The sequence below is a fragment of the Nipponia nippon genome, unplaced genomic scaffold (genome assembly GCF_047370975.1).
Source record: "Nipponia nippon isolate SJK-2023a ecotype South Korea unplaced genomic scaffold, ASM4737097v1 scaffold_14, whole genome shotgun sequence".
NCBI classification, from domain to species: domain Eukaryota; kingdom Metazoa; phylum Chordata; class Aves; order Pelecaniformes; family Threskiornithidae; genus Nipponia; species Nipponia nippon.
The window spans coordinates 4,666,713-4,694,616 of record NW_028262330.1 but is presented as its reverse complement, the minus strand read 5'-3'; the positions used below and the strand labels follow the sequence as shown (position 1 = coordinate 4,694,616).

General features: G+C 39.4%; 1 protein-coding gene across 1 annotated transcript in view; it reads right to left on the bottom strand.

Moving 5' to 3' along the window:
- Nucleotides 1–5,288: 5,288 nt before the first annotated feature.
- The window catches only part of ANKFN1 (ankyrin repeat and fibronectin type III domain containing 1), a 113,012-nt gene continuing 90,396 nt past the window's right edge, over nt 5,289–27,904 (bottom strand). Inside the window, exons 10-19 of the mRNA XM_087750845.1 lie at nt 27,242–27,341; nt 25,935–26,067; nt 25,199–25,315; nt 21,233–21,448; nt 18,933–19,099; nt 17,346–17,496; nt 15,393–15,561; nt 11,753–11,919; nt 8,229–8,448; nt 5,289–6,085 (exon numbers count right to left, since the gene is read on the bottom strand). Coding sequence (XP_087606971.1) covers nt 5,289–6,085; nt 8,229–8,448; nt 11,753–11,919; nt 15,393–15,561; nt 17,346–17,496; nt 18,933–19,099; nt 21,233–21,448; nt 25,199–25,315; nt 25,935–26,067; nt 27,242–27,341 — 2,237 coding nt within the window. The remainder of the gene's footprint in view (nt 6,086–8,228; nt 8,449–11,752; nt 11,920–15,392; nt 15,562–17,345; nt 17,497–18,932; nt 19,100–21,232; nt 21,449–25,198; nt 25,316–25,934; nt 26,068–27,241; nt 27,342–27,904) is intronic.

Sequence of the window (27,904 nt, the reverse complement as noted above, 5' to 3'; positions counted from 1 at the left end):
CCAAATTGCTATGTACAAACAAGGCAGGAAGCAATTAAACACTGCCTTGCACATTTCACTTAAATTACTTTTTCTCTGAGGGGAAAAAAACCAAACAACCCCTCTTCCCCTCCCCCAAGTCCCCAGTAACCCTAAACAGTCTTCATTTTTATCAGCGAAATAACTGGAACTGCCATTGCATTCAGTAGGGGATTCCTTTGCATAACATGGGAGAGAAATTTGGTCCCTATTATAAAATGTAGCAATATATTACGCAGTGTGTATTCCCCCCCAGTACAACTGGTAACACAGCAGCATGGTGGGCTCGCTCTCTGAGCCCGGCCCCAACAACGGTCCCTGTGACCTCGAGGGGAATATTCCATGAGATAAAAACCCTTTTGTCTTCCTGACACGTATCATTTTTTACACGAGCATAAATGTGTGGTTTTTGTGATGACTCTACTGATCCAGATTCTCGGCTGGTATCGAGCCAGCCTTCTGAGCGAGTGGAGGTATGCAGATTTATACAAGGTAATACCCGACTCAGCTTTGGTGGAACTACTCTTGATTTACACTGGTGCAAAAGAACCTGGAGTGAGGTCCAAGGACAGCAGGATCGAGCCCAAACTGACCTTTGTATAAAGTAAAACACAAAAAGTCTGTGTGTTTAGCTTAAAATCTGCTTAATGAATTACTACAGTTCACAGTAATAAGGTGGATTAGTGCTACACCAATCACTTTCTCTAACGTTAGATCCACTTCACATAGCTTTTCCCAGAAAGAAAATAACAATAAACATAAAAAATCTGTTCCTATTATTTGACCAGCAAAATAGGAGGTTTTCTGTAGCCTACTGACAGACAAGCTTAGTAACACATTCCCCTATTACAGGATGACTGGTTTAAAGGCTAAATCTTGCCCAAGGTGCTGTGGTACGAAAAGGCTGAGGAAGATATTCTCGCCTGGCTCTTATTTCACCCCAAAAGCTCAGTATGGGACAGCACATAAACATCAGCACTCAGGAGAGATGGTCTCTGAGCTGGTCGGATCATGCAGCTTTCAACAATATATGGGGCCTGCTCCAAAGCCCAGTCAAATCAACAAAGCGACTCCTCATGACTTTGCAAATGCTTACTTAGCAGGAGGGAGGGCTGTAGTTGGTGCCTGCACAAAAGAGGGGCGAAATACTGGCCAAAGCACGCTTCCAGCGGGTAACTCTCAGCCCACCTTGGGGAAAGTTGCTCTTCGTTTTTGCAAAGAATATACTGGACCAACAGCTCTGCTTCTCACTCCTGGGCATGATTTAGCCTTACAAATTCTACTTCATGGAATCAAAAGATAAATTATACTTGCAAATAAAGTATTCTAGCTACTTAATGTTTTTCTGGAGTGGAAAAATCAGAGACCCAACCTGATGAAATCTCCGTTGTCTGAAAATTCAAGGCCTCTTTACTAAAAATACTTTTTGCTGATGGCAAAGTTCAACACCTCAGAGAAATTCAGACTAAGTTTCCAAGCTGTATACCATATTTTCAAATACACTATACCCTTGTTGTTTGTAAGGCTGTATTGAAGTTTTACATAACAGTCATGAGCCGTGCATTTAAACACCTTGAAAGAGTTGACCAGCAACTTAATGCATTTCTTTATACCATAGAGAATTTAAAGATGCACCATCTCTTTCCAAAACACTCTAAACATAAATGCTCAGGATAAAATATTCCATCTTCTCCTTCCCCCTTTAATGTCTATATTTAAAAATATTAATTTATAGATTTCTCTGTGTGTGCTCTTCCTGTATAGAAAACCCGCTTGTTAATTGATATCTAAAGGCAAAGAAAAAACATAATACAAGCATGGGAAATAAATGCTTGAGCCACAGGTTTCTTGAGGCAAACTGTCCATGGGCAGACTGCCTTCTTGCGGGTGCAAAGAATTTTGAGTGTAAACCTTGCAGTTTACCTATATCTTACTTCCTACCAGCAGAAAGAGGAAAGTTTTAGACCGTAGGAGATAGGAGTCGTAATATTAAAGCACTGTATTCTTTTCTAGCCAGTCCAAGTCATGTTTAGAAACAGGAGGGACTGGGTTCAGCCCAGGTGAAAATATACTCCCTGGAAAATGCAGGACAAAGGTTCCGTGGCAAGATACATGAGTAAGAGAGAGATATCCAGAAGTTTGCAAAGCCTTAGTACCCATTTCAGAAGAGAGCTTCAGCTGATACAAAGTGGGTACAGACTCATTCGAATGAGCTGTCTGCTGGCTAATGAAATTCTAGTACGCTGTGGGCTGTGAGCCACAGCATTTCCCATTTCTGTGCAAGAATCCTTGGAGGGGCACTCTGGCTCAACCTGGAGAAAGGGTTCCTAGTAATTAAAGCGAAAGCCTGAGTTCCTAATTTTAATTTGATTCCTGACTGTGAGCCTTTACTCTAAGCTCTACTCAGAAGAGTCACTCGTGCCTTTATGGAGTGGGGATAACAGTGCTGTATTTTGCAGGATTCTTCTGAATTGCTTGTGAAATGTGTGAGTGAGCTTCCTAAGAGAACCACGCAAGTATTATGATTAGTATTATGACAGTACTTGAAAGGCACCACTGCCTACTATTTATTTATCTCTGGGCGTTCATTACTATTCTTTTAAGGAGCTGCTTTACTCAGTCACCCACTGAATAGATAGGGATAGCAATTTTGGAGAAAGAACACATATTTCTACCAAAAGATAATTCAGTGCTTTATAACCAGGAGTATTTTAAGTCAGAACTATCAATTACTACTTTGACTATTAAAGTATGTGGAAGAACCTCAATCTAGAGGTAACAGGATCAAGGTAGCATGCCCCATCGGACATCACGTAAACACTACTTCCATATAACAAGGTCAAAATCAGATGGGGTAGATCGTAGCTGGCATTTGCATTCCCAGAGTCAAATTCCATCTTAGCACAGAAGATTATGACGAAGTCAAGCCCTTTCTACCAGGAAAGAATCCAGCTCTTTATTAGATACATGACTACTTCTGGAAAAGTCCAGCAGCAAGAGTAGATAACAGAGATTTTTACGTCCTTATCTAACCAGCAGTGTGTACCTGTTCTGCTGTAGATTTTGCTGCTTCTTCCCCTCACTGTTCCTGAAGAGCCAAAGCAAAGCAAGGTGGGTTTCATTTAGGAACATCACTTCCTGCAAAAACATATGGCCTCAGCATATTGTTATTTTTATTCTTTAATAGACAGGTTTAAGGCAGTTTTACTTAGAGGCTAAACAGATTAGGGGAGCCTGGGCTAGGTGCTCTATACTAGAAAACAATGTAAATTATTTTGCCTTCTGAATATGAGCATTATATTGTTTTGGCTCTCCCTGGTAAAAAGCCTTCTGCTAATGAACATAATCTAATGTACCAAGCTGTTACTGCCTTCAGTGACAGTAAAACATCGCCGTTTGGTTCTATGGTGTGTGAGTCAGGTTTTCCCCATGCAGTTCCATGTGGCATAAAACATACAATGTATGTCCTTCTAGCTGCAGATTGGCACGGACACTTCTGCTCCCCCCCGCATCTTCTCACCCACAGGAATTTTCAGTATGGGTCTCATTCAGAGCCTGTGGAAGTGAATGGAAGTCTTTCCATCCTCACTGAGCTTTGGATCAGGTAATGAATGAATATTTTTGGTGCAAAAATTTAACTTCCCTCTCCCAAAAAGAGAAGTTACAAATGTAAATCCCTTATAGAAAGTTTTTGCCCTTATATCACTGCAAAGACTCTTCTTGGCTTCCACATACTGACCAAGCATAAAATAGCGAATAAGATTTATTTTTGAATTTATGGATTGAGTTCACAGGGATTTTAATAGCACTGGGGTTATGGAAGTGCTATTTTAATAAGGACCACAGATCATGGGCCCAAATCCTTACCTTTACCTCAAGGACTTGTAAACTCAACTATTTAACTCAAATCTCTTTATTGGAGGCCTTAGAATGTATCCACCTGGAGGCTGAAAAATTGAAAGGTAGAAGGCTGCGCAAACATGGAGTGAGGGAATTTAACCAGCAGGAATGTGGCCTATAAAATTAAACTTCAAGAACTGTTTAAGAAAAATTAAAGCTTGTGCAACAGATGGGGTTTCTCTCCACATTAGTTCATTTCTTAGTGACTCAAATGTTATGGTTCTCATTAATATAGATTTCATTTTTGAGATCATCTTTGGTAGTACTGTAAATCTTATTCTGGTTGCAAAGGACAAAATCATGACTTACTGTGATCTGCCTTTAGACAAATACAGCGTGCTAAAACATCACCTCCCACCCTCCTTATGATACAAATATTTTTGGTGGCCCAAATAAAAAATCAGAGATTCAACCTGCACCCCAAATTTCCCTAATCTGAATTGCCAGAATATCCCAATTTCATACATGGTGATCAAATAGCCCTGACGTTTACAGTGAATAGTCAGGAACACAGGTAGGGGCATTTCTTTCCAATGGGTGTATGAGAGTGCCTCCAACATAAAGAAACGCGCTCTTGTGTGGTGGGCAGAAGAAAAGACAAAACTTTGCTTCAGTCTCACTTATTGCATGTTATTCCTTCAGAACTTGGCCTCATTCTGCCTGCTCTTGACCTCAGAGGTTCACCTCCTAAGCTTTTAAAATAACTTGCTACTTATAAAATTTGAAATCTAAGCTCCTGAAAAAAACCCCATTGTGATAATTATGTCAGGCTCTGACAGCATTCAGAGAGTGCATTTTCTAGATATTGAAAGAATTTTCATTTCTCTGTAAGTGGCTAGAAACTCTGGGTTAACTGTGTTGCTAGACCAGTTAGCGCTTTAGTTGTATGCAACCTAAATCCATTCAAGAAGGCTGAGAAGTGGAAAAATTTATAGGAAATGGTGGAAAACAGGTTAATAGAAGTTTAGGACACAGTCCTAACAGGACAACACCAAGGATGTTACAGTTTCTGCTAACTTGCAGGCAGAACCACTCATGCTTACAATTTTGCATGCTCAGCGACATATGGAAATCCAGAGAACTGCGAAACCTGATTACTGGCTTTGCAGCCACAGATTGTCTGTTATGTGGTGACTATTATGACTCTACCTGCAAAACTGCAGATGCCAATAATAATGCTTGCATCATGGCAGATACCCCTGTAAGACCAGAAATCTGGTGATGAAGTCAAAAGATTAGGATTCTTCTGCGTGGCACGAGTTGCCATTTCAGGAGCTGGATTTTTACAAGTGGTTTGAAAGTATGGCCCTATATGCATAATGCTCACGATCTCATTGGGAAGCAATGGGAAGCAATGCAGAAGTCTGGGGTTAAAGTGTGCTGCTGAAGACTTCTGAGACCGCAGAACCCAACTCGTCATCTGGCCCCGTTATCTGTTGCATAGCATTGTGCACATCCCTGTGTTCTACAGACTGTGTGCTCATTGCCCAGGACTTGCCCTCTTCACCCAGAAATGTTGTTTTGTAAGGCTCCACGTGTATCCTATGGACGTTCTGCCTTGATTCCTCATACTTGCCTTTCCCGTCTTCTGGAAGGCTGGATGCATGAGGTAAGAAAGTGCTCCGAGACCCATCGATGGGAATCTTTAACTGCTCACTGGAGGTAGGTTCTTGAGACAAATCTGAAGATCTCATGAGATGCTGAGTATACACGCCTTCAGACAGAGAGCCAGACTGTGTCTCGCTGTGCACACGCAGCCAACGATGATGCCGGCTGAAGTAGTTGTAGTGTTGATGTTTCCCTAGCTTTTTTTTCCCTAAAAAGCTCAACGGCTGCTTGGAGCTAGAGGACTTGTCTATGCTTTTCGATGTAAGCCCTGACATTGTTAGATTGCTCATATACTCTGTGCAACATTCAGCATTAGTATCAAAGGCACTACACTCTGTCAGGCCTTCTTTCAATGTTAGGCAAGGCTTCATGTCGTGGACTTGGAGAACATCAGGTGCACTGCCACCCAGGCCACTGCCTGCCTGCTGGGATATGTCATGTGAGGAAGAGTAAATCAGGTCTAATTCTCTGGGGCTTAATGCATCACTGGAGTCATAGTCACTGTCAGTTGGAAGGAATACTTCAGAGCAGCCTTCTTCATCTGAGCAGGGCTGGGAGTCTGCAAAGAGAACTGATTAACACTAAGAAGACAAGCACAGGAGAGAAATTGCTTGACTGTTATTTATAGTTTTGTTTTTGTTTGTTTTTCTCAATTTAGAATCAAATCTACAATTCTGAAAATGTATGTGTGTTTCCTCTGTGGAATTGTCCATGGCCCTAGGTGACAGCAAATACAGTAGTCAGGGAGGATTTACAGATGTGCTAGAGAGGTGGTGGTAGAATTAGGAAAACAAAAAAGGATTCATTATATTAAATACAGGGAAGAACTTGAATTTGAATTGGGACTAAGTTCTGAAAAGATCCGTTTTCTTTTATCTTGTTTTCACCAAATTTCATAGAGTTGGAGATTTGGGAGAGAGAGAAACTCTAATCCAGGTTCTGTTTTTATTAAAGGTGTCAGTTGAGTTACTCCAGATTTATACCTCTGTGAGTAGGGTGCAACTGTATGTGTGCATAAGAGGCTTGAGGCAAGACATGGAGGCAGATGAACAAAAGCTACCCTTTTGCCCATCAGGTGCATTATGTATGTTCAAAGCAGACACACTTAATTCAAATGTGAATTTGTTGACCAAAACTCACACTGGCACTGAAATCACTGCTGTCTTTTGGCTACAGAAGGATCAATAACAGAATAAGTAGTGGCATATGGGATAGAATGGCTTGATGCTCCACCGCCCTGGATACTTTATATTAGATCCAAGGCAAAAAACGTAGATTTTATACAGTGCTGGCTATTCACTTTGACCTAGCCTAAATTACCATATGGCACAGCAATAATGAATCAAGCTCATGCAGGACAAGATAATGCTCTAGGTTACATGGTCCCAGAGCTAAGGATTATTCTGCATTCATGGTCTGTAATACAGGGGAAAAATTAGCTCAGGGAGAGATGCTGAGAAAGAACACGACTGTGTAATGGAGCGAATCAAAGCACCATCGTCTTTGGGTTTCTTTTCTTTTAACCTAATCTGATCAGAGTAGATTTATTCATTTTTCTTAACTGTATAAAACTGCCAATTTGAAAAAAAACCAAATTATTATTACCAAAACAGTCATGGCAACATCTGTTGCTTTTGTTTCTACTGTTTCATTTACTCGTTGCTTAAAGGCAGCTCAGCAGAATGATGGTTTACATTTTTCTCCAAAGTCCTTATTCTGTTAGCAAATTAGGTGTTACTGTTTGATTTGCTTCATCTTTATTTGCTGTGATCCATTTCTTTCATCAGGTTAATTTTCCAGCTGTTCAGAGAAGCAATAATGGTCAATGAGGTGGGTACTTATTTGTGTAATTCTGTGTTTTAAAGTGCTTGTCTAAAGCACTGAGAACACTGAGGTATGTGAAAATGACTGTTAAATCAAACTGGACTACTGGGACTAAAATTTGCTCTATCAAAACAAAGCAAGAGGAGCATAAGAAAGAATTGCTCCAAAGCAGAGGAACAGTCAAAGCATGGAAAGAAAATGGCTGTAATATCAGAGAAACAGAAGGTGACAAACGGAGACTATGGAAAAGTCTGACTTAGATTCCAGACAACTTATTAGAAGCTATGGTGAAGAACAGATAGATACATGAGTGATGGGAAAGGGTCAGTAGCTTTTGCTTAGTAACTCACATCTCACCAGTCTAATAAAACTTCGAACATGTGCACAATTAATACACAGGCATCCTTAGCTTTCTGAAGAGCTTTTGACAAGGTTCTTTACCACAGCTTCTGAAGCAATGAAGCTGTAATTGAGATAAAGCTCCCTCCATATATTGATTGCAGATTGTTGGTGTAGACAACAAATAAAGTAGTCAGCTTTCACTGTGGATGGATTATACTAATTCTGGACATCATGGAGAAGTCAGTGATAGCACTTGTCCCTTCCAACCTGTTCATTAAATGATCTGGAACAGTGAGGTGACAAAGTTGGCTGATGATGAGCGATTATTCTGAGTAGTTCAAAACAATAAAATGATTGTAAAGATCGTAGAAGTATCTCAGGATATTGAGTGGCGAATGCTTGGTAAAAGGGTTGTTAGGATACCTTGGCAGGTATGGGAAAAAATTTACTCCGTTTATAAAAAGACATACAAGAACTGTTATAATTAAAAGTGAGTTCAAAGATTTCGCTTGATGAACAAAGAAAAGTTCTCTTACCACTCACAGCTTTTCTCCTCTGGATTCTAGCCTCAGGTGAAGGGGGAGGTGAAGGAAGACAATCTAGATGTGAAGAGGTTGAACTGATTTTCTTTTGGGAATGTTCTTCTGAAAGATCCACAAGCTTCTTTATGGGTAGGCCAGCTGCTGGCTGCTTGTATCTTGCATACTGCAGTGCTTCTGTGATCCATCTCATTTCCCTCCAGATCTCATCAATTTGCTGTAGGGAAAAAAAGGGTGAAAAAGTACAGCTAAGTCTGTGTATTAATTTTACCGAAGTGTGTGCTTTCTTTGAGTGCCCAAGTAGGTGTGTAGGCACTGCCAACAGAGAGAAGCAAGATCCCCTGACAGGACACTTCGGATTTAGGTGGTCTAAACTGTCTTTGGTTAGGTGCTTGTTCTCCTCCACCACTGCAGAGGCTGCTTGGGGCCACCAGACTCTCAAATTAGGTACCTCAATTAAGAACCTGTAGTTAGGAGGGGTGAATCCAGGCCTAAACTCTGACATGGAAAGAAAATGAAAATTGTCTTTTGATGGAGTAAAAAAATTGATCAATTTTGTAGCACACTTGACAGTTGGTTTCATTCTGTACTGGAATGAAAGCAAGACTTCTTGAGCATCCTTGCAAACCCAGGATTATGTTCAAAAGCGGAGTGCTCAGATCAAACCTCGTTTTTAACAGAAGAATATACATATATGTGGAAGAGTATACGTACATGGAGGGTTGAAGCACAGCGATGAGCCAAACTGCAGGTTTTCTCCCTTACCATAATTTTGGTCTGCATGCATTTTAATAGTATAAATCTACATGAAGAGAGTTCTAACACATGCCTGTTGATGGCAATAAGAGACAAGTGCCTAAATCAATACCAGGGTATAGCTTTAAGTATTATGCAGAGAGGAAAGGTGCTGTTTAATGTGGGTCTTGAGAGTCTTCTGATAACGGAACACTTTTAACATCTTCAAGCAATTCAAGATCTTTGATGACTGAACAAATGTTGCTGCAACCAGCAAATGACAGTAGCTGTGAGTATAATACCCTTCTGCTGCAGTATCCTTTCTAGAACTTCCCTTGTACTTCTTCTTGCTGCAGAAGATTCTGCATTTAAAGAAGTGAGCCTTCATATTAATGTTGTAGTGTTTAAGGGAAACTGCTTTACAGTTACACAAGCTACGTTCTGCAAGAAGGCAGAATGAGAGCCCTGGGTCAATAAATGGATAGGCAAAAGTGAGTGGTACTTTGTGCAGTGGGTATTATCAAATAGGGAAGTAACAGAGGCATCAGTGGAAAGGAGACTGCAGACTGATGTACTCTAAGACGAGTTCTCCAGCACCTACCCTTAGCTGGAGATACTTCTTCACAAAATGCACATTCAAAGTGTGAAATTTATTGCCCAAGGATACTGTAGATGCCAGATTAGCTAGGGTAGTTCTTGATGAGCCGTGTTGGAGACAGGATAGCTGGATAGATGGATCTTTGTTTTGACCTAGTATGGCCATTTTTATGTAAAGGTGAAATCTCGATTCCAATGATGTCAGTGCAAGCCTTGCCACTGAGTTAATTTGAGCTAAGAATATACACTGATAAGAACAGCAAATGGTTCAGAGATTAATTCATAATCCTACATCATTTCAAGACGTCAGTGTAACTCCATGAAGAGAATGCCAGTTAGCAAACATCTCACCTATTTGATTTTGGAGATTTTATATTCCCTCTCTGTGATCCTCCCTCAACCCCCAACAAAAATCATACTGCATGCGGTTTAATAAAATGCAAATCCTGTTGGTTTTCTCCCGGATGCCATTCTGCAGTGTCTCCTGGGATAATGGACCAGTCATTTTAATGAACTGTGGTTCTTTTATAATTTAGGAATGTTTGAAGCTTTACGCTATATAAATTACAGCTTAACTTCAGTTTTAGTTTCAGTGTGTGTAGATTTCTTGCTGTGTAACATTCTGGTAAAGACTCCAAGTACCTTATCTGCTGTTATTTTTTTTTTTTTTTAATTTTTGCTTTTCAGTTGCCCTCTGACTCCTTTTCAGAACTGCATTTATATAGACTCCCTTGCTCTTTACAATGTTTGGTTTGTGTAGTGACTTCAACGCTGTCTTAGATCTAGGATCACACAAATGCTCTTGCGGTTTTGTGGTCACCACTGAAGATTGCGGTATGTGGTGGGCTGAGATGCTTTTGCCAATAGGTGGAATACAGCTGGTTTTCATTTGAGAGGAAACCTAACAAGGCTACTACACTGTCACAATAAGTCAGCACAAAACACTGAAGTTTAAAATGTTCTCCCAGAGTATATATGTGACTCAAACACTTTGGAGAAGAGGAACACAGAACTGTCTATACAGTGCATGCATATTTATATACATATACTTATTTTTGATGTGAAGGATAAAAATTTTCCAAATTCTCCTGCATGCTGGGAAAAAAGCTAGATTTTCTGAGTGTGAGAATGGGAAGACGAGAAGGAAGGAGATGATTGAGTGGGGAAAGTACAATGGAACATTCCTCTCTGCCCCCCTGCAGGTTGCCAAAAACTCCAAAGTGGACAAGGCAAAGGGGATCTGAATTCAGAGCAAAGAGGAACAGAAATATTATCATCTTGTTCACAATTATGGAGGGCCAAACATATTATCAATGGGATAAATGGTTGTCTTGGCCCCTCTTGCAACAGAAGGTTGCTTGAATATTAAGAATATAGAGCTGGAAACGTATCTGCACCTCACTTGTTGGAAGACAGATCAACCATGTCGATAGATGCATTCTGCAAAGGTCATGAGTTTTATCTATAGATAACCAATTGCCAAAATGGTTTGCAAAAGGACAGGCCTTGCTACGCCGCACAATGAGCTGTAGTTCGAAGATCCCTGAGTTGAGTAGGTAAAGTCCTGATCTGGGAACAGTACAGGAAAATCAGTGTGAGAGACAGAGAATAAGCAAGATATAGACAAGTATGATAGCATTTGTGATCCCTCTGCACTGGGGGACTGAAGCAGTATCACTGCATGGTGCTGGACAGACTTACAGATGCTTTTGGGGCTAGCTTGCCATCTTGCACGCAGAGCTGCTTTCTTCACTGTGATGTTGTTGATGAAGATTGTCTCCACAACTGAGTCTGAATTTTAATTTTTTTAATTGGGAATTTATCATGGTGAAAAATGTCCTCAATTCACAGAGAAAAACTGTTACACAAATGAATGCCCAAGCATGGTACTAGCTTACCTCACATTAGATGGGAGAGAGTTTTACAAGCAGACTGACACATTTCTTTATAACAGTCTAGTATAACTGTCATTTGATTTTACCCATAAAAATCCTTGTATAAAAGCAACAACTAAGGAAATCATGTTCTGGGTTTGAATTTCATAAAAACAGAATTGCACTTTTGATACAACTGCTCTTTTTATGATGTCTGTGAATAATTCTCCATTTAGATTTCAAATTACAGCCCTATGCAATTTTTAAGAAAGCCACCTTAAAATCTCCTTGGAATAGTCAGAAACAGACTATTACCTGTATGTAGTCTATAACTTGCTGGTGTCTTTGTTTGGCTGCAGCGACTTCACTGTCTGAAATTGCTTCCCTTAGGGATTGCTGGGTTTTCAGAGAGTCCAGCTCTATGACAGCAGAAAGGCGGCAATACAGGCTTATAAATTTTTCCTTGTAACAGCAAAAATGAACTGTGAAAAGACCAAGTGCAAAGGAAACACTGTTATATTCTGGTTATGAAATATAAAATCCTTAGCTTTCAGAACACAAATTTTATTAAATATAATTACTAACTTTCTGGATGGGTTACTTTAAGCTAGAAATAAATAATACAGGCTCTAATTCTCATATTTACACTGGATTTACTCTGTAACGTCACCAATTTCAAAAGAGTCATTTCTAATTTATATCTAAGTGAAGGGATAATCAGGTCCTTAGTATGCAACTCCAGAGGCTATTTTGCCCTTGCTAACTTTAATCAGAAAGGCTGTTTCTGAGGCTTTTATAGCTCATAATTTCTTTTATCAAGAAAGAAATGACATGACTGGAAAATGGAACTCATCTTTTTTTTTTTTTTAATTGAGTGTTTCAGAAAGAAAGTATCATTTCGAAGAATGATAACTTTCTCTTGGGTTAGGCTCGCTTAAATCAGTAACTTAAATGTAAATGACTCAGCAGTAAAAGCATTTCAGTGATATCACAGTTTGGGTGAAACAATTAAAACTCTTAGGTGTTATCACGCATCATCCTCTGAACTCTCACGCAGAAGGGTAACACAGAAAGGTCAGAAGTGACCTCTTGCTTTGTGTAATTTGACTTTGGAGTAGCAGAGAGCTAGCTGAGCTACCTCTGAAAGAGGTAACTAGGTAGCAGAAACAGAAACTACAGTGCCACTGAGCTTCACAAATGTTAATTTACCTGGCCTCTTAAAGCTACCTTCTTCCAGAACCTGCAATTGCTCAGGCAAAACTTACCAGTTATCTCTGCAAACTGCAGTACGGACATACCGAAACTTGCTGAGGGAGAAGAAGTTTTCAGAAATACTTCCCCGTTCATTGGTGCTTCAATAAACACAAGCGTACAGCATCATCTTGTTAGGGCAGCCAGTGCCAGCTGGCTTACTACTGCTACTTTTCTGGATTGTGGCATGATATTTTTCAGGGTGTTTCAAGTGTAAATTTTATATGTTCTTATTATCATAAATATTAAAACAGAAATAAAACCAGCATCACATATCTACTTTTCCCTTGCGAACAACATGATAAGAATAACAGAAGAATTTCTCAAACTAAGAAATTCAATCACAGAAACGTCATTAGCATAACAATAAAGGCCTAATCTGAACATAGAAATCCCACAAAAAAAGAGTGAAAGAAGGAATTCTACCTTCTGGTTTCCCCACGATGCCTAGATATTGCAGGGATCTAGTCTGAATAGTGTGTGGTCTTACAGTATATATGCCATATGTGGTGGACTCTTGAGTGAATTACAGCCGCGGTTTCAGCTTCAGTGCTGAAGTTTCTAGCCTTTGTGGTTTTAAGTCAGACCCTTTAATGTTACTTTAACAAATGTTACTTCAACATAGTCTTTTGTGGTTATGCAATTATATAGTTGGTAGCCACCAGCTAATGGGGAATGGAAGCTTCTAATATTTGAGATGTGAATCACAGTCACTTTATAGAGCATCAGGGATACATATATAATAAGTCATATAGAAATGTCATCTGCCTTTGGCCGGATGATTGCTTACTTACAAAAAAATACTCAAAAGTAAAGTTCAGCTTTCCATACTGTTCTCTCCACCATGAACTGCTTTCCTACTGCAGCAACATTGCTAAACAGAGAGGTCTGCAACCAGAATGCCTTGTGAGAGATTACTCTGTTGCATGTGTATCTGTACCACATCGTCCCATTCAGTGCCTACTGCTTTGTCAGCCCGATGCAAGCTGTGTCCCAGAAGTGAGGATGACTCCTGCCCGCGGCCTGCGTACCACATAATGAGAGTTAAATAGTCTCCAAAACCTCTGGTGCAGAGATTAATTTCGCCAGAGATGAATATGCTTCATGCATTAATTTGCACAGTGAATGCAGCAGTCACCTCTCATACAGAGAAATGATATGCTCAATACACAGAGTCTAACTGTAGACTTCAGGGTTGCGTGTCAAGGAGATAATAAGTCTGGCTTTAGGGTGCTGCAGCCATGGCCATATGACCCAAAGCACTGACCTCACTCTTCTAGTTCAATTACGTTAGTTTTCTTTTGAAGGGGTAACTTTTCCTTGGCAGACTACACCAGCTCATGTATTGTCTGTCTGTACCACTCATAATTTTATGGCAGCTCAGCTGTCATCTGTCCGCCCACAACCAGCATAAAAACCTAAAGTTATCACAGGCACCACTTTGGGTGCTCTGGCTGATGTGGCATAAACACAGTCGTGTATTCCTGCCTGATCCAAATGAAATTTGTGTTGTTGGATGATGGTAGGTCACGGATCTATTGTGCCTGCAGAAACGTCGTCTTGGTAAGACCCTCCATTAACATCTAATCATCCTTGGCCTACATTAGTGACTCTAACAGCACTTAGCAATGATATATAGGAAATAGGATGGTGCTGGTAATGGTGTCACATAAACACCTGAGAGAGATATCACTCAGGACACAGTTGCCACTAGAGACCTGTTCTGTAGTGGTTCCTTGTGTACTGACTCCATCAGTTCTGGCTCACATCTTTCTTCTCCAAGGCAGAGGAAAGAAGGATATCCAGTTTTACAGGCCAGAAGGAAACAGAGGAGACTAATGTGTAAGGCTCAGCAGTCCCCATACTTATAATACTCTTTCTAAAAAGAACTATTAAGTCTTTATGAGCGGCTTTTATGTGGAACCTTTCTTTTCTCTGTGGACCAAAGAAGAAGAAATGAGAAATAGAAGACCTTGAAGGTAAAGCATCTTATGCCTTCTGTGAGACAGCTGGAAAACTCTGTTTTGGGGAATTCTTACCCAGTCAGTAATGCAGTGGAACAAGAGGGCTGAAGCTGCTACAGCACAGGATGTGCTCCCTAAAGAAATCGGTTCAAGTCCAGTGCTTTGGCATTTTTTCCCAGTAACAGTTTTTTCCTGCACCACAGCAATAAGACTGAGTCTCCTGCATTTTTCGAGGAATCCAAAGGAAAAAGATGACTCTTGCATGGGAAACTCCACTCAGACCTTTCACAAAGTTGTGAGGGAGTCAGACCTTGAGGAAGACTATCTGCAATCAGGAACTGCAAAAATTCTGTACAAAACTGGTGATTATTCTTGTGGCAATTTAGGGGGATTTTTTTTTTTTTTTTTGCATCTTCTTTCACACTCCAACCTTGCTATGTTGTGTGTAATTTTTCAGTTCTGTTTTTAAAGAACATCATCTTCCAAATAAGCTTATAGACACAAACTGGATAACTGTGGCTTTGCTCTATGCTTTGCATTTCAATAATGATTGCTACAGTATATGCTTTAACCGCTGTGCTCCCTCTATAACTTGTACACAGTTATAGGTAGTGTTGTTGCCAAAGCCATCATGTGATTTATTGACTCTCCACTGGGACAAGGGGGAAAACAGATACAACTTTGTGATTTTATTATAAGGAGACTGGGTTAATATTTCTAGGTGAAGCAAGCTACTATACCGAGTTCAAACATCTGAAGAGGGAGGTTAAGAAATCCTGAGTGTGGGGTGTAAGGATTATTCTGTCCTGGGGCAGTGCAGACGTCGTCTGAGGCGGGGAGCAGGAGAAGAAAGGAGACATTGTGACCCAGTTCCAACACCTCCTGTGTATACAGACGGAAGTGCTTAGCCTGTAGAGGGACACGCGCAGGGGAAGAAATAGGAGAGAATTACAACATGGCACTTATATAAACAACACCCCAAATGATATAAAACATTAAAGAAAATTTGCACAACATCAAGCTCGGAATTTTTATAAAACATAAATATTTGGGGGGGGGCTAAATGTGGGTTCATGTCACTACATAAAATAAAGATTTAAAGCTGCAATGTTCCACATTAAAACAACACACACAGGCACAACCCCCCTGAAAACAACATTTATGTTTCTTATTAGGCAGAAAATGATCACATGCCATGTGCTTTTCAAGATTATGATTGCATAATTATGTGAAAACATGAAAATGGATTCAATTAAAAACCTTTAAGATTCAATTTAGGGTTGGTTAAGAGAAATATGCAGCTCTCCCTCAACACAGCACTGAAAAGGTTTAACAAGTGCTGCAGCAAGAGAAAATGGCACACACAGGAGTTGGCCTGAGGCTGCTGTAGAGCTGCTGTGTGCAGCACTGCATTTTACCCTGGGTATGCACCAGTGTCACTGTCTGTGATTCTGTTCACCACAAAAATAATAAAAATGCATAAATAAATCTGTTGAATTAAAAAACCATTTCATTAACATAGAATTTTGGTCCTGAGTCATCAGAACATTTACAACTGTGTTTAACTGCAAGGTCATGTTTATGTCTCTCTCTCATGCACAATAGATGAGCTTAGATGCTTGGCTGGACTGCAGCCTAAGGAACATATTGCATGGTGATTTAAAAATTTTAGTCCCTAGCTCAAAAAAAAAAAAATGCACAAAAGCTCTAACCTCCAAGAAAATACACTAGCATAGAGACCTGTACAGAGCCCTATTGAATTAGAGTGACTGACCACAAGGCAGCACACCATCTGTCTTAATTTTGGATTTACTTGAGTCTTACTTGGCTCTTCCCAGGCTAGAAGGTGCAGCACTGATGGATTCCTTTTTAAAAGCAAAGCCTAAACCTTTAAAAATCAAGAAATGTAGAACCAGATTAATTTATTTTAAGGCCACATCTTTCTAGCTGCACAAACAGAGCTTGAAGTGAATATAAAGATGATTTACTTCTACTTTAAGCCCTCTTTACCCTTGTAGACCAAAATAAAATGGAATTCATGTAAACAAGAAACAAACTCCTTAGCTTATTTTTTCATAGATCTTTCACATCATAGATTATCCTTCCTGACTTCTTTATTTATTCACATATGCATTTCTTGTATCTAAATGTAAAGCTAGAAGCCAGATACCTCTCCTCACCCACAGCAATCTGGAGGGCTGGAACTTTGTGTTTCAGAAGTGCTACGTTTATCTGTGTGTAAAAGAACAGCAAAACGCTGTGTCTTCAGCAGGCCTTGCATACGCCCTCACTATTACCTCCAAAAGAACGGTCAATTGCCCTGCTTGTCTGGAAAAATACCTGTTTTTCTTTGCCAGGTGGGTAAAGGTGCTCGCAACTACGAGTTTCATACAGAAGTGCTTATTTGCACCTGCCTGAAGTTGCACAAATATGCTAACAGACGCAAAAATAGGCGCTACTTGAAAATTTGTCTCTTAATCCTTATATGTTCAAATATCCAGGAAAATAACTGTTTTATTGAAGATGTTCCCCACACACACACTTAGAATAATTGAATACAAAACTTCTCTGCTTTGCTTTTCTTGCAACCGTAACATATAATCCCTACTTGCAAGTTACACAGTTTGTAGCTTTTCGTTGTGTTCTTAAGAATCAGTTTTTAAAAAGGTGATAAATACCACAAAGGAAAATACCTGATGCAGAGGTAGATTGATCTGTTTAAGGAGAGCTTTCACTGCCATCTGGAGCTCATACAAGAACAATTGAGTAGGGCAGTCTGAAGTATGATCCATACTTTCCACAGATTCTGAGCCAGAAAGTGTTTGGATCCATTCCCACTCATCTCTGTATGTTGAGTCAAGTTAAAATTAGAAATATAACAAAAGTTCAGTGCACAAGCAGGAATTCAGTGTATGTGCATTTGGGATCTGTTGATAGTTTAATCCTCATATAGCAAAACATTCTAAACTTGTGCAATCCTGATTGTTTGTGGTTAAAAATCTAACTTGGAAAAGTTTAATTTTTCTAGCACATGTACATCAGGCTGAACATTCCTTGCAAACCTCTGAAACTCCAACTGCCTTTGAAATATTTCACTAAGGCTTCTCACTCCAGGTTTTCTTTTTCACATACTTCATTCCCTATCTACCACAATATTTTAAAAAGCATGCATTGAGAATGACAACAGTGACAATTAGCAGGAAGTTTAATTTCTGTGACAGACTCTTTTGTACTCACTGGAGCCAAAGAACTTCCTGGTTTGCTTGACATGTATCCATTCTAGACCTGATAAATATGGGAATCATCTTTCTGGATCAAATCCTTAATTCACCCTGCCCAATAGTCAGTCTTGAAAATCAGCCAGCACCAAACATTCAAGAAAAAAAAAGTACAGGAAACCCCACTAAAACATGAGTGATAGATGTGGTACAATTTGCTGCTAAATAAAGGTCTGATCTTGAACTTCAAGAGTCAGGGATTGTTATAAACCCTGAAGCACTAGGCTTCATATTCCTTCCAAAGTTTTTGTTAGTATTAACTACTACATTCTGGATATCCTTGTTATCCATGTAGATATCTAGTTCCTCTTTCCTCATGCAAAATTATCAGCTGGTTGCTGAAATGATATGGGATTAAAAAGCTCCAGAAAAAAGCCAATAAAATGTGCTGCCCACTAGGCAAGGACTAGGAAGTGCAAATAAGTGCACTTGCCCAGCAGATAAGGGAAACAATAGAGAAAGGGAAAATGGCTTTCCCAGAACGCAGCAGTTCAATGACTGATAGCATTTGCCTGAATATGTGTTTTCAATTGCTGTATGTTTGCTGTGGATTAGAGTGAGAAACCGGATATTACACAAGAGAATACACAGAAAAATCACCCCACCAGCACTCTGTGGTCAGTGAAAATCAATAGAAGGGGTGACACTGAATTCACTGGGGACTGAATCAGGGCTGCAGGCTACGATCTTCCTAGCAGATATAGGGAAGATCATTACCACTGTGCAGAATTTGAGCGACGACAGGCTGCTATCCTTAGAAACGAATGGGCTCGCATGTATGTGTTCTGGATAGGCCTTCAGATTGCTGGAAACACCCAGGTGCACCTGTTTAGTTCAGTGCTGATCTCTGTGGTGGTACACACCTGAGCCAAACTTTGCCGGCAGCTACAATTTTGTAATGGCAAAATTGCCTTAGCATTTAAATTTGATCAGTTGTTTCAAACTTAAAACAAATGTTCTCTCTCCACATATGTGTGTGTAAATAAGTATACGTTCACTTACTTGGAGACATTGCTGTTGTCTCGGATTTTAACGTGACACAGGATGTTAGGCAGCTTCTGCAATACAAGCACTTTGATTTGATCCACAGAACTGCAGAGTTTTAGGTAACCCAGATACAGGCCGGGAGGGAGGCGTTGCTGACTTCGTTTGTGATAGAAAAGTATGTCCTGTTTTAAGAGAAACAGTCCTACATAAAAATCTCTTTTTTTGTTTCCACATAAGCGGAAGAGTTTGGGATCAAAAAGCAACAAATGTTTTTACAGCCGTCTTTTTGTTTCAATGGTCTTCCCAATTCGCAAAGCATTTAAGCACATGCTTAAGCATATAAATAATCTCTGGTAGTTTGGATGCACTTGGACAACTTTTTACTTAAAGCCATACACAGGTTCTCTAAGCTCTCCACGTCATGCAGGAATTGGCTCTAAAAAACTGAGGTTTCAATCTTCTACAACTGTAGTATTTAAATTGGCTTAAATAACACCCACCTCTGCACTCCTGTCTGATCATTTCAGCAGTGAGCTGGGTCAGGGAACTGATTCAGCTGAAAAACAACTCAGGAAAAGGAGCAGTCATTTTTCAGCCAGAGCAGTTCCCTGGTTCACGTTTGGTGCGTAGCTACACAGATGGAGCAGAGCAGCATCGGGAAAAAGCTGTCACCTGGGCTGCATGAGCCAGTACTGTCACCAAAGAAATGCATGTAGAGTCCCAGCCTACATCTCTCAAAAACCTGTTCTGTATCACCTGCTGCCAACAGGAAGATCTCTATGAGCATGGGGGTTGGTGGTTTGCAAAGTTTAATTAATGGCTGTGTTTTCTGAGCAAATATCTTTACCAACAAATGGAGCTTAGAAGGAATTAATAGTAATGGCATATTTGCTGAAGCCAGGAAACATTTTTAAGGCTATGTATAGCAGTCTCCCAAAACTACGCTAAAAATGATGTCTGCTGCCATCCTGAGAAATGTGTGCTTCTGCAATGGGTGAGGATTAAGACACCTGGCCTTATGCCTTTACTCTTGGAACCATCAAATTATCTGCCAGTGCTATGCTTGGCTCTGACCAATGCAATTAGACCCTCATTTTCACAGGCACTTCACGAACAAAATACCCATTCGATGATTAAACAAGTAATACAAGAAAGGGTGGGCATTAGATAGGAATGTGTAAACCATTAGGGGAACATTTTTTCCACTAGGATCTCTGTGGAAATCTGATCAAGGCCTGTATTTTGGGTTTCCTAATATAAAACTTTTGCCCAGATTGACATTTTTCTACACCTTTAACACATTTTAATACATTAAATCTAACATAGATCAGGTAAGTTTTATTGTCTTTTGGAAATTTTTTAACGTTTCTAAAACCTGGTAATGTATATTTTGATTGCCTGTCAGTTTCTGGTACGAAAAGCACAGTCTCTGCCCAAGAAAGTGCCTCTAATTCAAAAATTAACCACAGCAGTCATCGTCTAGTTGAGGTTGCTAAAGAAGGGACTAAGACAATGATTTGTCTTGTAGTATTTTGGGTAACTATGCAACTGAGTTTTAGAGAGATTGTCTACTGACATTTTGTGAGAAATAGATTGCTGTTACCTACAGAAAACATGTATTCATCTTTTATGTGACCTATCTACGTTTAACATGAGTTTACAGATACCCTGATTCTTGAAGGGCTGAAAACCCATGGCTCTCAATGATGTTAACTGAACTGACTATGAAAAGCAACTTCTAAGATCAATCCTTACCTTGGTATTTTTCTAATTGTGAAGTCTAGGGGCATGTTATGCAGAAATTAAAGGAGGGTTATGGTCAGCAAAGAATTCTTTAGCAACTATACCAGGCTCCAAGGAACTCTGAACCCCACAGAACAAGTTTATTAAGTAGAACAGTAAAGTTTTAAACCTAGGTTTAGTGTTCAAGGTTGGATGGAAAAATCTTATGGAGTGTAGAAATTGTAAGTGTCTGTATAGGTGCTTAAGAACATCCCAGAGAATTTTATAGGTTTTTATATCCCTTGCTGCAGAATTCTATAGCATGGTTTCCCGAAACTGATAGAACTGTACTATTCTCTGCTAGGACTTCGAAGTAATTTCTTTAGAATCTCATGGATATTTTACATATTCAGGATCTGATCCCAGACCCACTGGAAGTAATATAAGTCTTTGCTTTCAATGGGAGCCTTGCCATTAATTTTATTGGGCACTGGATTAAGGCCTAAAATTCTACAAGACTCTTCCAAAAATCAGGGCTCTGGCACAGGCTTTACAAAAGCAAATAACATACAGTAAGAGAAGCAAAGCACTACCTGGATTGTTATAAGCAAGATGTCTAATGCCGTTGGCTCCTCTGGAGTTGAAAGGGATTTCCTCTGGCTTTGTAGTTTGGATACCTGCATCCATTTGCCATTAAAAAATGAATAAAGACTCTCCACTTCTCTTATAGTAACTATCAGCATATTGCCATGTCGATCCTTGATTGGCTCATAAAAAACTCTGCCTAAGTTGTGAGTTCCCAGCAAATTCTAGAAAACAAGCAAATTATAAAATGGAAGTTATTTATCACATATCAGGAGAGTGGTATTTTTTGAAACTTAAATTTGTGCTCACTGACATCAGTCCTGTGGACTTCAATGAAAACTAGACAGACGATGTTTCTCAAACCCTTCCCCTACAGTCATATCATTCAGTGGCAAAAGCAAAAGTTTTCCCCTAGGTTGTGTTTTTGGATTGAATTGTGGATCCTCCAGTGTATTTGGTCCAGCAGTGTTTAGTCCAACATTTAATGGAGAACATCAGAAAGACTATTATGACCCAGTGCCTTTGTAAAAGGAAACACGGCAAAGTACTTCACTTATTTGGACAGAACTTCCTATTTTTGCCCAGTCACGTAAAGATAAAGGATGAAATTTTCAAAAGCACCCAGCGTTGGTCTAGTGGTGATTCCTTTGGTATCAATGAAACCCTTCTGATTTGAACTTACTGAAGAGCTAGGTGCTTATTTTAACCTCCCCATTACCAAATGACAGAGATGACACAAAATTCTTCCTCTACCCCCAAATCATTCATATTGGACCCTTAAAGTGTTTTCTGTTAGGGTCATTAACTATAATCTCCGTTTTCTGTTCTCTGTTTTAAAATTATTCAGATTATTTTCAGCAACAAAAGCAAGAGGCCCTCATATCTGTGTTGAATGTGAATAATTCTGGAGCTGAACTGTGGGGTGTGTTTGTGAAGGAACACAGAGGAATTCGTAGAGATGCGGACCCTTTTCCTTTTACTTCAGATACGAAGAATGTGCTAGACAAAACCAGCAGAAACTAACAAACTACCAGGGCAAAGCTCTCCAGGAAAATATGTGAGGATTAAAGAAAAGTAATTTTAAAAGACTCCACATAAAATACATATTTTGGTCAAAATCCCTTTCCTCACACAGTAAGGCATCTGCTTATAGGTGCAAACACACTCAATCCAGTGACCAGCCACTGAAGAGATTCCCAGATGTCTTAAAGAAAAATGCCTAACATTTAAAATATGCTCATTACTTTGTGACTTTTCAAGAGATCTACAGTAAGCTGGATAGGGATGGGAGCAGTTTAAAATGAAAACTTGAATTCACAGCGTGGCACATTGTATGTTTAGAAAAGTGCTGTACGTTAACTTAATGACATTGTAAATGGATAGATTATCCTGAATTTATTTACCTGTACTTAGCAGGCAATATGTACTTATAAACTGTATTATTAAGTTGTTTATAAACTCTAGGTAGTCAGCACAGTCACCGCCCTTTATGTGGCATAACTTAGCTATTTTAGCTTTATGTGTCCCTCTCCAGGGCACACTGTTGATGTCTATATAGCATCTCCCCTCTTTTTTTAACTGTTGTGCCTTTTGAGGTTAGCCTCCATAACTGATTAACATGGGGTGTTTTGAGTGCACATTTTGTATTAATCCATGTGTCCACAGGTGGGACAAATCATTGCAGGTAGATGTTAGCCATCTAGTTGTCATGATAATCACTGCAATATATGAATGTACCTAGATGAAAACAAAGAGTTCTTTACTGTCACTGACCGTGTGCTGAATGGCATTCCAGTGCAGAGAATGGGGGCACCTACTAATATGAATATGTGATTAATTCATATACTAAAAAAAGTTTTGTGTCTGCTTAGCTTGGCATCCCATCACTTGTGTTTTGTTTGCGTTAGTTGTCTAGTGGTAACAACAGGCAAAATTACAGTCCCTGTTGTCTCTGAATCTACTGCTCTAGTCCCTTAGCAGCTGTGTTGTCACTGATCTTTTCCATTCTGTTCTAAATTCCTGCGGAGTCAGTCTATTAACTGCCTCAATAAAACGTATTCAACCGTATAAACTTTATTGAGATCCTTCCATTGGTGGATCCCATTAGGCCACACACCGTTAGAGGCTGGCAGATCGGTGACAATCCCAGTGTTCATCAGGGGACCAAGCTAACAGAACAAACGTTAAGGACAATAAATTTGCCAGAAATTCAACAGAGCAATATACCACATGGACACATTTGCTATATCTCTGTGCTTCAAGCTCTGCTCTTAACATCTCTGGTAGCAAATAATAACACAGTGTACTAGGAACCTTGGTTATCTTGAAGTGCAGTCTATGCATACTAGCAATGCTCTGTTAAAGGCAATCTGCACAAAGGGAATGAAACTGAGCTAACCAAAGGAATACGTGCTACCTAAGCTGAGCTAACCACGCCAGGGGGAACATTCAGCAGATATAGTTAAAACTTTCTCTAGTGACAGCTCAAAGGACTGACAAGCAGCTGCTGCTTAACACAGGTGGCCCTCCAATAAAGGTACAGCAGACTGGCATTCCATATATTTCGGGATACTTTGGGGAAATCAGTCAAGACAGGTGGTTGCCCAGGAAGGCTACTCTCCTGTACAGCATGCTTTGCCAAAAGATGTAAAACAAACCCCACATGGATATTCTTAATAATGGCCACAAAATATCTGGCTCTCATAGCTGCTATAAAACCTAGCTTATTGCATTGACTGGCAATAATAAGGGGGATGGCTGTGTGGCTAATACATGAGCCAAGCAATGTGAAGATCTTCATTAATTCCATGACTGTACCAGAGATTTTTCTAGGACACTTTGGTGACTTCATTCAAACAAAAGGTAGGAGAAAGTGAGGCCTGGATATACTTTTTCTGTAAGAATCATGCACACATCTTTTTGAAAATGTATTTTCCTACAAAGTAAATATTTTATGTCTTCCAGCTAGAGATTTCATGTTATCATGAAAACCATTCTTCAAAAGCTTTACAATAAGTGTCAAAATGTTCTGCTGGAGAAAGTGTAGTTACTGTTTGCATAACAAATAGAGGACCGAGACACAGACGGATTACGTGGCCTGTGCAGTATCACTCAGGTTGTATCTGTAGCACAGGTTGGAACGGAACCATCCTGAGAGTCACTGCTAGGCCTTAACAACATGATATGAATAGTGCATGTAGTGCTGCTGTCCCTACCACTGTGCTGAGGGGTCAACACAAGATCTATGCACCACTTAATCTTGCTTAGTGTCAGTTTTTAAGGGTCTAAATAGGTCTCTGACTGGTTCTCTGCACAAAGGTACATTTCAGCCTAAAAATTTTGGCAGCTCAATTAAGAACTTAATGAAAGATTCACTTTTATTTCCCCGCTGACAATCCACAACAGCATGGCCATCCTGTGTGTCAAACAGTGTAGTTCTGCCCTAGAAGCTGTACTTGAGCAGTTTGTAAGCCGTGGGTGAATCAAGAGTACTATTCTGGCAACTTCAGCAGTCTGCTTCTAGACAGAAGCTACCTACTGCTGCAGGTTCCCATATAGCACAAGGGAGTGCTAAATCTTACCCAGAGTTTAAACGCTTCATTAATATATTAATAATTAATAATGAATAGGCCTTCTAAGAGGCTTTTGAGCAGCAAATATTAGGCTTACAAATCTTGAATTCCCAATCTGCAAACCCACAGGCTTATCTGTGGTCATTATTTACTGGTTCATATCTGTTTGTTTCTTCGTCTGCCACTATTGTTTCTTTCCTTTCTTTTTCCTACTCTTTAATTTTAATGTAACTCCTTCCTTCCAGCTGGCAAGAGAGGCTCAGTAGCTCATTTCATTGTGGATGATAACACTGCTCAAAGAACAGGCCAGTGGGGAGTTGTGAACCATAAGACAGCTGGCAGTATCCCTTAGAGATCAGAAAGTCACTAAGTTAATAGCTAGAAATATGCAATGCAACCAACCTGTAGCTGTGCTGCTGCTGAAAGCATCTTTTGCCGGGCTTGAAGTGCTGTTGATGAGGACACAGATATAGACATATTCTGCCTTAGCCATCTGATATCATCCCACATGCAAGACAACTGCAAAAATATATCCAGTTCAATCAGTTTTTGTTCTCGGCATTTACAAAAGCAGAAATGAAACTAAAAGCATTTTGGACTTGGAAAAATCAGTAGACATTGCTCATTTTGACGTTCTGTGAATGGCAATGATTTGCCTAGATAAGCATGAAACAGGTGCTGAATCAGACACAGAAGTTGTTCTGCAAACATCATGCACCTATTAAAATTGCTTTTTGGACTATTGTGTAAAATTGATTTGCTGTTCTTTGGGGTATAAAAAACAGTGTGAAGATATCTTGAATGATGGCATAACCATAATACCAACTTTTAAACTTCTAGTTATTTCTTTAGCCTCTTCTCGAAGTGTTCATGAAACCTTTATGTACCCAAGTAGCAATCATTTATGTAGGATCATACATTTAAAAGAGCTAATTGTGCCACTGTCAGCGACCCAGTCAGAATTTAACCCGTATAAATGGTTTGTGAAAATCGCATTTTATGATGAGTGAAAGGTAAAGCACTTCATCATTTAGCTTTTTAATGATGTCATTTCATATATTCAGAATGATGAGCTAAGGCCTATGCACTGCTAGCAAAAAATTTGTAGAAGCAATATATGAAATTAGGCTACCGTTACCTTTGTGAACCACAGGAAATCCTGCATAACTGAACTACTGTGAGAGTCATCAATTTCCACGATTGGGATTTGATCTTCATTGGTTACTAATAAATTGTCTTTGTAAAAAAATATAACAGATAAGTAGAGTCCCCTAAAGAAAGAAGGAAACATTGTCAAACACCTTTCATGTCTGTTCACATCCATTCCAAATTTTAGGTAAAAAATCATAGATGTTAGGTTCTGAGGAGACAAATTGAATCATCTGGTCTTAACTTCTGTGTTATATAGATCATGCAACTTCAGCCAGTGAATTCTGAAAAATATTTGGGAAGTTCATCACTTTAGATGATGTGAGACTACAGGAATCTAAGAAATTATGAATTTCTGCAAGCCACTGACATCAGTTTTAGTAAGAATTTTGCCAGAGTAAACGATATACAGTGGAGGCTTTATGCCCCTTAGAAATCAGAAATTTTACCAAAACTTTTTATTATTAATGGGCTTAGTTCCACCCTTGTTTGCTTCAGAGTAAATCTGAAGTAACTCAATTGAAATCAGGTGGGTTATTATGGATTTACATCAGTGTAATTGAGTGTAATTTGGCCAGCATATCTGCAAAACTGTTTATAGTGATCATTCCTTTCGATATTTACCCTTGCAATTAGTTACATATGTTAAGTAGCTGCCTTAGGGAATTTAAAGACTCTGGAGAGCTCTTCTGAAAGAATCAAACTCTTATCAAAATACAAAGAAGAAAAAGCAAACTGAACACTCCTGGCAATGAAAGAAGAAATATTCCAGCATAAGCAACTTCCATTTGCTAAAACAAATTATCAAGGCTGAGGGTCGTTTGGGTCACACCAGGTTGCAAACCTAGCTAAAGATGTTAGAGAATTCTAGATGTGTTGCTTGTTGCCAATGGACTATTAAAACGTGTTATCTGAGCCCTGCATTTTATATTATGAATGAAATAAATGCCATAGTTTCATTATTGAGCAGCAACAGAGGCAGTACTTCCAAAATACCTCAGTAACTGCACTTTGTGTTTGCACAGAATATTTCACTCTCTTACAATTCAAATCCATTTCCAACAGTAGCAATGAAAAGATTCTATTGATTTGAGTAGGAACTGGAGCATTATTTTCCCATCAGCTGCACCAGTCTTACATGTATTGTATGATTTTTTCGGGTTCATTCTGATTGATTGCCATTTCACTGGTAGGGGGATCTTCACATGTATTTCTAAGGTGCTTTTCACTACTACATAAGAGCAACAACTGCTAGCTAAAACTCAGAACGTTTGGGAGATAAAATTAATGACAAACCGTTTCAGAGTCTTCACAAACTTGTTCGATGAATGGAAAAGGTGCTTTAGGCTTCTGGAAACTGATTGCTTGCGACCAGCATTCTGTAATTTAGAACTGTCTAAAAAGGAAAATAAAAAGCAAACCAAACCCAGCACTTAAATTTCAGTTAGTATCTCATAAAAAACCTTTGTCACTTGAACCACAATACTAAATTTCCACCAGTGCCCACTATATTCCTTTCAAAAGACAACATTTAGAAACATGCTCACATACAACCTTTTGCTTATGTTTTCATTATCTTAGTGATATGTGACAGCAAACAATTTCCTTACTTGCAGCAAACTCAGACTTGGTAAAAATATTTTGTTCCTAGGCAAAGTATAGCTTGAACCAGTACCACGTATCCTTAATGTTCTGAATGGATATGAATTTTGCAAGTGGTCTCAAAAACCCAAGAAAAGAATCGAACCACCAGTCAACATTTTAGGTTGTTGTGATTCCTTGGTTTCTGTCCATATATACGTTAAGCTTCTAAGAACTGAATAATTGCTGACCCGGCAATCACTAACATGACAGCATCACCAGACTAATCTAAGTAAAAGCTTTAAGGAAACAAGTAGATTGACCCTCATCTTTCTCTGTATCACACTAAATGCATGTGCTTTTGTTTGGATTTCTTTT